We start from the raw sequence: 10,258 nt of genomic DNA, 5'->3' as shown, positions 1-10,258 counted from the left end.
ATAGGGGCCAAAAGTTAAGATAGTGTTGTGCGTCATGGTGGTCGTATGAACTCCCTGGCTCTTACTTAAATGCAAATGAGATTGGATAGGTTTGTGGTCACTTAGAACACGTCCGTATTTTAAAGTAAAACACAATTTATAATTTTTTTTAAGACAAGTGATTCCCAACCTGTGTCCCGTAAGAGATCGTCATGTATGAAGTTCACTAATTTGTCTAATTACCATTTATAAATTACAAACATGGCAGTGACACACAGTGACAGGCAGAACTATTAAATATTCTTAAATCTAAATGACCAAAAATAGTCTCTTACCTTAACATCAGGAGTCAACAATTTGATCACAAATCATTTATTTAATCAGGAACGCACACACACGCACGCACCTTGCACTCGCCACTGAGCGAAGCTTCCCCTCTTAAAATATGTACTTTAAAAAACATTAGAACAGCTTTCAGTTGCAATATTTAAATTACTGCTAACCCGGGATGTACAATATAACAGGCAAGATATTGTATTTGTTCACATTAGACCACCCAGCGCAGGTTCAAATCAGTCAATTAGAAAGAGGAAGCCACGTGTCTCATGACCTGGATCTCCACCATCCCCTTGGACTCCCAGAAGCCAACGCTCCCCCTAGGAATCTTAGATGTTCTTGCAGCAAGGTTTCTTTTCCTCGGTGGGCTCCACTCTGGGGGTGTTCAAGGTGACGGCGCTGATGGAGCCTCGAGACACCTCCTTACTGCTCACCTTCTTGTGGATCTCTGCGTCAGGGGAAGGAAAGTGATCACGACACAAGAAATAGCTCTCTCTCTCAAAAAGGTTGGTGATATTCAGGATGAGGATTGGGGTTAGAGGTCAAGAGTTAGAAGGTTAGGAGTGACTGGGTTAGGGTTAAGGTTAGGATAAGGGGTAGTGTTAGCGACTAAGTTTTAAGAAATGGAAAAAAAAGATTGCCGTGTGTGGCAGTTGGCAAGCACTTGGCAATGTGCATGACCTCCACCTACAGACCGGGAGTGGAATAGCATTGCCCAACAAATCAATTCAGTATGTTTGGCATTATTTAGTCTTGCTGGAGGTCTCTATTTATTGAGATTGAGCAGATGTTGTAAATGTGAGATAAAAGGAAAACTACTGGAATTACCTGTTAGGACAGTGTTGAATGCAGTCTCAACATTAGTTGACGACAACGCAGAGGTCTCCAGAAACAACAGACCTCGTTTCTCTACATCAAAAAAATAGATATATATTTAATTCATCTTATTAAGAAATAAAAATAAAACAGTACTATACCATCAAGTACCTGCAAAATCCTTGGCCTCCTCCATTGGCACCGACCTCTCCGACTCCAGGTCGGACTTGTTCCCCACCAGCATGACCACGATGTGTGGGTCGGCGTGTTCGAAGAGCTCTTTCAGCCAGCGCTCCACGCTCTCGTAGGTCAGGTGCTTGGTGATGTCGTACACCAAGAGGGCTCCCACTGCACCTCGGTAGTACCTGTTGAAAAAAGATCAAGGTTTACAATTGCGTATAGGTGCCACAAGACCTACATTTGTCAAAATGAAGCTCCTCAACTCACTTCCAACAGGATTCCTGAGCAACAAGATGCCACAAGATGGTGACAAAACATGATTAGTCTAAATTAAGCTTCTCACCTCACTTAAAAATGTTTGTTGGCACTAAGATGCCACAAGATGGTGGAAAAGCACTACTTTTGTCTATAAATTTCTCTTCAACTCACCCCAACATGGATCCTTGGCACCAAGATGGCACAAGATGGTGGCAAAGCGCTATTTTTTTTCTGAATGAATTTGAGCTTACTCCAATATAGCTCCCAAATGACTCATGACGACAGCAAAACACCAATTGTGTCTCAATGAAGCTACTCAACTCACTTCAATGTAGTTTTGGAGCACCAAAATGCCACAAGGTGGCAAAAAAACATGACTTTTGTCCAAATGAAGCTCCTGAGCTCACTTCAACATAGTTCTTTGGCATCAAGATGGCAGGAATCACTACTTTAGTCTCAATGGAGCTTCTCAATTTCACCATCGTTTATTTGTACGAAAGTTGAAGGAAAGCCCCTTTTTTTAGGTCTAAATGAAGTTCCTCATGTCACTTCAACATATTTCATTGGCATTAAGATGCCACAAGATGGTGGCAAAGTGCTACTTTTGGTGAAATGCAGCTCCTCAACTCACTTCAACATAGTTGCTGTGCACCATGGTCCCACATGATGATGGCAAAGCACTACTTTTGTCTGAATGAATCCCATCAGCTCCCTCCGACATAGCTTTTATCACCAAGCTGCCGTACGAGTGTGGCAAAATACTACATGTATTTTTATCTAAATGAAGCTCATCAGCTCACTTTGACATAGACCATTGGTACAAAGATGCCACAGGGTGGCAGCAAAGCACAGCTTTTGTCTAAATTAAGCTTCTTGGCTTCTAATAGGCAACGTGGTCCAGTCCAAATGATAGCCGTGGACAATGCGGGTTGTTTGCAGGTAACAAGGCATCAGTGTTTTTCCTGAAAACAGCCCGAAGCATGCGCGTGTGTTTACGATGTCAGCAGCGACTTACGCCGACGTGATGGCCCGGTAGCGCTCCAGTCCCGCCGTGTCCCAGATCTGCGCCTTGATGGTGAAGCCGTTGAGCTGCACGGTGCGCGTGCTGAACTCCACGCCGATGGTGGTGCGGCTGTCGTGGCTGAACTCGTTCTTGGTGAAGCGCGACAGCAGGTTGCTCTTGCCCACGCTCGACTCGCCAATCAGGACGACTGAAGAGGCCCCCCCCAAAAAAATAAATGCAAAATTGGATTTGTTACGGTATACCGACTGAAGAGCAGCCAAACAGAGTAAGAGAATGAACACCAGGAGACTGCTTACATGTTCATATTTCATATTGTATATACATTTTGACTTTTAAATTAACTTACATCCACAGTACTGTTTTTATGTTAACCCTTTCAGGGACAGCGGTTACTACAGTGGACAGCTTATCATGTTATCAGGTTACAGGTTATCATTAGTGGTGTGTGATAGGATTAGGTCAAATTACGAGACTCGGCTTGAGTCCGATTTGAATGAAACACACCACTGACTTTTGACGCCAACACATGACCAAAAGTGACTCGGCAACAAAATATATATTTAAACACGGAGAGGGGGCAAGGTGGCCATTAGCAAACTGAGGCTGGACTCTAAATTGGGGCTTGCCTGTACTCAGTAAAGCCCAATGGGGAAAAAAAAGTAGACCTGTCTAGCGGATTGTCAATAGACATGTCTAGTGGATTGTTGTTTTGTTTCTTCTTTTTTTTTCCACATATGCATACCGAGATGACATTTTTTTTGTCTTGTGATCTTCGACCCTGAGGAATGATATACTGGCACTTTTGTCTGCTTTAGAGGTCACTGTTCACTCTGCGGTATTCATGTTGCAACGCCTGGCACCCTTCAGCCCTCCACCCGCTGCTGAATTGATAACAATGCTACTTTTTCCGCCGGCGTCCTTCACCACTCAGTAACCACTTGTACAAACAAAATCTACGATCCCGTGTGTGGGCAAGCATGAAGCTTTCTGCTACAATGGTCTGTTGATTCCCAGGAATTTTTTTCATTTAGTTTTTGGGGTTTTTACTGGTGATGATATCACCTTTCTTTTTCCCCTCGTTTGATTGTTTTAGCAGGAAATGAAACAATTGAACAATCTGACATGATCTCGGGGGTACTATTTCATAGATGAAACATGACATTTAACGAGTGATTCATTGAGATGTGGTGTTAATATTTAAAGAATGACGTCACATTCAGGCATTGTTGGATTTTGACTGCCTTTTCCGGTTGTTTGCGGCCATTTTCAGTTTAGAACAGAAATAATCTGTTCTTGAAAACATTGTTTTGAAGGGATTTTTTTTGTACTTCTTTTACTGTATAAAACCTATTATTATTACTTATTATAATTAATATATACATTTTTGTTTTAGAGTGCTTCAATTTCAATTTGTTTGCACAATACAAAGGTTGTCAAACAACTTCAAAAATAAACTTGTCATATGTTCTCAGTAACACCTTTGATCTCTTCCGTGTTAAGACAATCCCATCCTGTCGAAACTAAGACTGTTACATGAAACGTCCTCCTTGTCAAAAAATGGAAACATGTTATCAGGTAGAAAATATAACCAACAACAAAACTTCTGCTATGTTACCATTTTTTTTTCCAGATGATCATATTTGTTATCCTTTGTGATATCCTAAGGCCTACGCCCTGCAGCTGCTCTGCCCCGGTGGATGCAAACACTTCCTGGAGTCAGTGGAAACAATTAAAAAAAAAAAAATTCTGCACTAAATGAGTTCTGCCCTTTAGATGCACTTTGAACACCCCAACATGCAAATCAATCATTGGAATAAGTATTTACTAAAACTAACAACTATGTAATAACTATGTAGTGCCACAAATGTACACTTTTGCCAAATCATGGTGACGAATCATCATGAAAAGTCGTGTGAACGAATCAGTTTTTAAAAACTATTGTAATAACTATGTAATAAGTGCACTAACTACTGTATGTAATAATTGCAATTCCACAAACGAATATTTTATGTGTAAATGGCTAAATGGCTAACACACTTCTGATGCTCTTCCAATGGTTTTGTCATGTTCCAGTCTTTCTGGTCCCACCATGCCACTTAAAACGAGATAGCACAGAGTATTGTTCTCTCGGGGATAAGCCCTAATTACCATGCCTGTCTGGTTTCAACCGCGGTGTACTTTTTTTTTCCTTTTGGAGAGATGCTCAACCAGAACTAGATGAGGTAGTTGCTCGCTCTAATCTGCATTTTTTTTTTTAATTACATTGCATGGGGCTTGCATGTAACGGGTTGGTTATTTTATACTTTCATAGTGGTACTTTTACATTATTTTGATCGGGTTAGCTAAAATTATGATTAGTTAGTGTTAGGTTAGGTAGTTTTAGATTTAACCCTTTGAGGGACAGTGGTTACTACAATGGACAGTTTATCATGTTATCATGTTATCAGGTTACAGGGTGCATGAAAGGGTTAATGGAAAGAAGCACTGTAGCTTTTGGGATTACATTTAGCAGTTTGAGGACTATTATTTTAACCAAGGAGAGGGTTAGTTACTTTTACTTTAATTTTGGCTCCTGGTAGTTAATTTCTATTTTAGATAGGCTTACTTGCTTTTACTTGAATTTCCTTTTTTTTTTCTTTTTAAAGTCATCTAGGATTTACCAAACTGTTTTAACCTAAATAAGATTTCCACTTTGCAGTCCATTTCGGCCCTTTGCGCACCTCAAAGCTAATAATTAGACAGAAAGGTCATTTTGAGGCGACCATATCCTCTGGGGGCACAACAATGCCCTCTTTTTCAATATGGGCGTCTGCCAAGCTTATTATAAACAAGGAAGTGCGCGTGGACAGGCAAGGTTGTCCTGAAGAGTTCCATACACAATACCGTAATCCTTTCGGAATGCTCACTTGAGTATCACAACAAACAGACTCACCCTTGAAGACAAAATTGTAGGCCTCATCCGAGCCCATGTTGTGTCCATCCACTGCTTCCCGTGTCTCCACTTCTTCTTCTAAGGGAAATGACTTAAGTCAGCAAGCGGCAGCCGCCTCACCACTGACAGGTCCTCGTCAGACCCGAGGACAGAAACCATCCGGTTTTGGCACACAAACGGCCGTCCAGCCTTCCTGCCTGCTGGCTTACATTTCAGGCTTGCTGGGGTGAGACATGTTGAGTGCATATCCAGGTCAGGGAGTGGCCTAGCTGCGGTAATGGGGGTGTGGCACTATCAGGTTGGTGGAGGGGGAGGGAGGGTGCAATGCAGGTGGGAGGCCCAGTTTCTGTCAGACGCCTCCTGGTGGGAAGGATGAGAAAGAACAATCAACAGACAACTTTACACACCAAATATGCTGAGTCAATGTCCTTTGAGCATTTTCTCATTAAATTTGATTTGCAATTTCCATTTTACGAGTGTTGCAACATTACAGGAGTCCATAAGTAGTTTTAAAGGAAAGATCGTTGCAATCTTGTGAGAAGAGGAAGAAGTTAATATGCATCGCAAAAATAAAGTTGACCTTTTTGGAGAGAAAAAAAGTTGAAATCTTAATAAGAAAAAAATAGTTTCTTATATAAAGGTTTATTTTTCAAGAAAGAAGTAAAATTCTTGAGAATGAAGTCATATTTTCCAGGGAAGTCAATTTTATGAGACCAAAGGTTTACTGTTTTTTTCCAGTAAAAAGCTGATTTGTTAAGATTATTAAGATGTAGTATTACAACAAGAATGCATTTTTTTGTGGAGTAGTTAACCAGCCGAAACAAACAAAATATATGTGGTTAGCTAAATATGTATTCAGCAATTTTCTATAGCATTTGAGGGATCAAGGTAATTGAATCTTATGGACTGAACGAATTTAACTCATTCAGTACCAGCCAATTCTAGACCAAGTCTGAAGAGACGTTTAAAAACGTCTTTGGGAGTGAATGAGATAACAGATAAATGCCATTTTAAAAAGAAATATATATTTTATTTAGAAGAATACATAAATTATGGAGAATAAAGTATGCCCCCCCCCCCGCCCCTAGATGAAAATTTGGCGTGTGTAAGTGAAAAGGGGCTGTATTTAGTAAAGTAATAAAAGACATCCGGCAGCACGTCGTCCTCACAGTACAAAGGTGCAGGACTCGATTTCAGCTCCGGGCTTCTTGTGTGGAGTTCTCCCTGTGCCTACATGGGTTTTCTCTGGGTACTCCACATTACAAAAACATGCATGGCAGGTTAACGGGACGCTCTAAATTGTCCCGAGGTGTGATCGTGTCAACAGTCGGCTAGCAACCATTTCAAGGTATACCCCGCCTACTGCCCGAAGACATTTGGGATAGGCTCCATCCATTCATTTTCTAAGCCGTTTACAAAATAGACTGATGGGTGGATAAAAGACATCCATCTGTATTTTTATTCCCCCACTGCTCTCTGTTGGACCAAGTCCCAGATTAAACAAAACTTCAACAAGATCTGTAATCAGAAATTGTTTATTGTACTCATCTGAATTAAATGGTAATATTTCAACTTAATTACAATTCAACAACGCTTAAGAAACCAATCTGAATGCTTTCATGAAGCTTAATGACATCATGAGACAAAATTCCACAGGAAATCTAACTAAATAGACACATTTGTTGTTAATAACAGCAACACATTTACATGATTAAATAAAAAAAAAACAAATAAACAAAAAGAGACAATGAGATATTGGCTAGAAGCCACACCATGGACTGGCTTGGGCCACAGTCCCACTAGGATGCGGCTACTTGGGTCAAAGGTTCTTCCAGGTACTCCACCAGAGCCTCGGCCTGCTCGACAAACACGCATGTGAGCAACAAATTGAGAACGTTGTTATGGCGTTGCCTCACCTTGGCTTTGAGCATTCCGAAGCCCACTGTCTCTTTGGCGTACATGCATAGAAGTAGATTAGCCACTCGCGTGATGGCCACTCTTCCCTCCTGTCACACAAACACACAAACTGCTGTTAGGTGTATTTTTCCAGTAAGAGGCCCGCTTCGGCACGTACCGCACCTTGGCTTTCGGGTAACTGCTCCACATTGGGCATAGTGTTGAAGCAAATGCTATGCACAGGTCCTTTTCTTTTGTGTAAAGAGGAACCCATTTCGCTATAAACAATTAGAACCTCTGAGTAGTCAAGAAAAACGGCACCCGATCCCTTACTCAACACATTTCTGGGGAATCGATACTTTTCTATATTGCACAGAAAAATTTGAACACTGCACCCTTTAACGAGTAAAATATATTAAGTTTGTGGGAAAAAATGGAGACCACTACAAAGTTTCTTTAATTTTGCCATTTATGGGTTTCTTTGCATAAAATGAACATATTTGTTGTAGTCTAGAAATCTTATCCTTTAGGGTCGTGACTCGAAAGTGTTGTACCATTAGTGGTCGGCAAAAGATTTGCTGCCAATGTACTATTCAGCAGGGTTTAAATTTTAAACCAAAAATATTACATTAAAATTTTAAAAACTAATTTTGGTCAAGATGGTATTACTTGGAGACTTAAATACTGTAGCCTGAAAGTGTTCTTGTTTTTAAAAAAAATAGATAAAAAAATAAAAGTAAATAAATGTCAAAATACAAAAAAAGATTTGGTCTTGTGACTTTATGTATTTGACAACAGCTGCAATGTTCACAAGAAGAAACTCATGTCTTACCATGCAGTCCATGAGAATGAATTTGAGTTTGTCCTCGTTGAAGGCCTGGTGGCCATTCTTGTCATAAGCTGCCCAGATGTTGCTGGCGATGGCAGCGGTGACCCGAGCGTCTGTGTCCCCGTAGCCAGAGTAGGCCAGGAGAGAGCCTTCGTTGTTTAGCAATCTGACAGCCGAATTTTAAATACACAAGAAAAAAGCCACACTTGAATGGATTTTGGATAACTGAACATGCAGTGCAGAACACAAAAGATATGCACTAAATTCAAATGGAATTGCATGCTTTGAACAACCAGATGCAACCTTAAACGTGCATCGCCATCCAATAGGAGAATAGTACCGGAACAGGGCATCACTAACGCTCAAGAACTTTAGATAAGAATACAGTACATTATTTTATTTGCGCATAATAAAAGAATTTTTTATATATATATATATATATATATATATATATATAAGGTTCTTCGTTGGATGATAAAGATGTAATTTATTTAAGAATGGTTGATATTGAAAATGTAATGATGTAAAAGCGAGTATCATTTTAATATCTTGAGCCGAGCTTCTTTTTTGGAAATCAAAGTATGGTCACCCTACATAAAGTAATGAAAAAAGTTAGCATTTAGCGTCTTTGGCAACCTTAACAAAATCATTTCATTTGATGGCAGGACGTTAAATGTTGTTTAATAAGTCGGTATTCCCCATTTTGAAAGTTTTAAAAACGGCTGGCACGGTTAGCATCCGGCTATGCTAGGAGTACTCACAGTGTGCTTTGGACTCCGTTTGTGTTGGCTTGGCTCAGAACCTGCGTCAAAGCCTTCGGTCGCAACATGGCAGCTGTCACTCTTCCACGTCAGACTGCTGTCTTGAAGGAAATACGGATGTAAAAAAAAAAGTGGAAAACACTTGTCACGATGCTACTACAGGGCTAGCGCATTTTGTGACAGAGGGCTGTAGTCACGTTACTTCCTCTGGCAGCCCGAGACACCGGAAGTGGTGCCTTGTCAGCTGTCGCAACAGGTAGCTCTTAATTTAAACTGTGCGCCTACGGCGAGGCTAAAATAATGGGGGCCAAGTGTCCGCGTATTCTGTGTTTAAGACGCCACGAAAATTAAAAAAAAAAACAAAGATGCCTGCACGGTCGAAAGAGTGAAACTGTGAATAAGGTCATCTTTTATTGTCAAATATGCTCAATGTGTAACATACAGCACAGATTAAATTACTTTGTATAATTACTTTGAATAACCATCATAATGGAGAAAGGGTTTTGCTCGTTTTACTTTATTCAAGATAATACCCAATTGTGGGTTGATGTTCAAATGTTTTTGGTAAGAAAAATAAACTCCTTAGGCAGTGCTTTCAACACTTTCAAATGTTATAATCTTTATTGTTTATAATCTGTATTGTAGAGTAATTTGTCTTCTGTTTTCAATAATTCTTTGGTCTGAATCTTCTTTCGGGATAGAAATAATAACTCCTTGACACATTGTGGGAGGTGGACTGCAGGATTCAAAGATATCTGAAACGCTATCATACAATAATTCCTTTTTGTATCCCCAAAAATGACGATAAAAGTTCCCTGTAAATCCATCTGGACTCGAGGATTTGTTCAGAGACAAACGTTTAACCGCCTGATCAAGTTCTCTTCTTGTTATATCGTATCGCAAGTTTGTTTAAAGGCGTTATCAATTTGTGGAATGCAAAAATCTCTGCAAAATTACAGAGAGAATGTCCAATCGGATTTTCAAACGTTTCATAATTATCACCGAGCTCTTATTTTATACATGAATAATTACCACTTTTAAGTTTTCTGTGCCATAAATCGTCCCCGCTCCATGCTCTCTATAACCGCTCGTCAGCCGTAATCGAATACAGATCTTGAATTTTTTTAAAAAGTAATTCTGTGCTGTTGGAAAACAAACAAATGAAAATTTTGGGACACGCTATTCTACGTTTGTCAACAGGCGAGTACTTCCGCAAGCAGGTTACACCTTGCTGTGATTGACCAGTT

General features: G+C 40.1%; 2 protein-coding genes across 3 annotated transcripts; both read right to left on the bottom strand.

Annotated features, from left to right (window-relative positions):
* Positions 1-335: 335 nt before the first annotated feature.
* On the bottom strand, positions 336-5,781 carry rab25b (RAB25, member RAS oncogene family b). Its single transcript, XM_086113387.1, has 5 exons — positions 5,526-5,781; positions 2,585-2,780; positions 1,303-1,496; positions 1,144-1,224; positions 336-763 (listed from the first exon to the last, which is right to left on the bottom strand). The coding sequence occupies exons 1-5, from the start codon at positions 5,560-5,562 to the stop codon at positions 645-647; spliced, it is 627 nt and encodes a 208-aa protein (XP_085969513.1). The 5' UTR covers positions 5,563-5,781; the 3' UTR covers positions 336-644.
* A 1,263-nt stretch (positions 5,782-7,044) lies between these two features.
* Positions 7,045-10,213, bottom strand: lamtor2 (late endosomal/lysosomal adaptor, MAPK and MTOR activator 2). 2 transcript variants are annotated; one of them, XM_086114556.1, is made up of 5 exons: positions 10,044-10,213; positions 9,012-9,112; positions 8,254-8,416; positions 7,442-7,531; positions 7,045-7,381 (listed from the first exon to the last, which is right to left on the bottom strand). In XM_086114556.1, the coding sequence occupies exons 2-5, from the start codon at positions 9,077-9,079 to the stop codon at positions 7,325-7,327; spliced, it is 378 nt and encodes a 125-aa protein (XP_085970682.1). In that variant the 5' UTR covers positions 9,080-9,112; positions 10,044-10,213; the 3' UTR covers positions 7,045-7,324. The 2 variants fall into 2 exon arrangements, with proteins under 2 accessions (XP_085970682.1, XP_085970680.1); XM_086114554.1 differs by lacking the exon at positions 10,044-10,213 and having other exon boundaries at positions 9,012-9,367.
* Between the last annotated feature and the right edge of the window lie 45 nt (positions 10,214-10,258).

The sequence above is a fragment of the Hippocampus guttulatus genome, chromosome 6 (assembly GCF_054856545.1).
Source record: "Hippocampus guttulatus isolate MCC_2025c chromosome 6, RoL_Hgut_1.0, whole genome shotgun sequence".
In the NCBI taxonomy this organism is placed as follows: Eukaryota; Metazoa; Chordata; class Actinopteri; order Syngnathiformes; family Syngnathidae; genus Hippocampus; species Hippocampus guttulatus.
The sequence above is the reverse complement of the archived record's forward strand: the minus strand, read 5'-3'. Positions and strand labels throughout refer to the sequence as shown.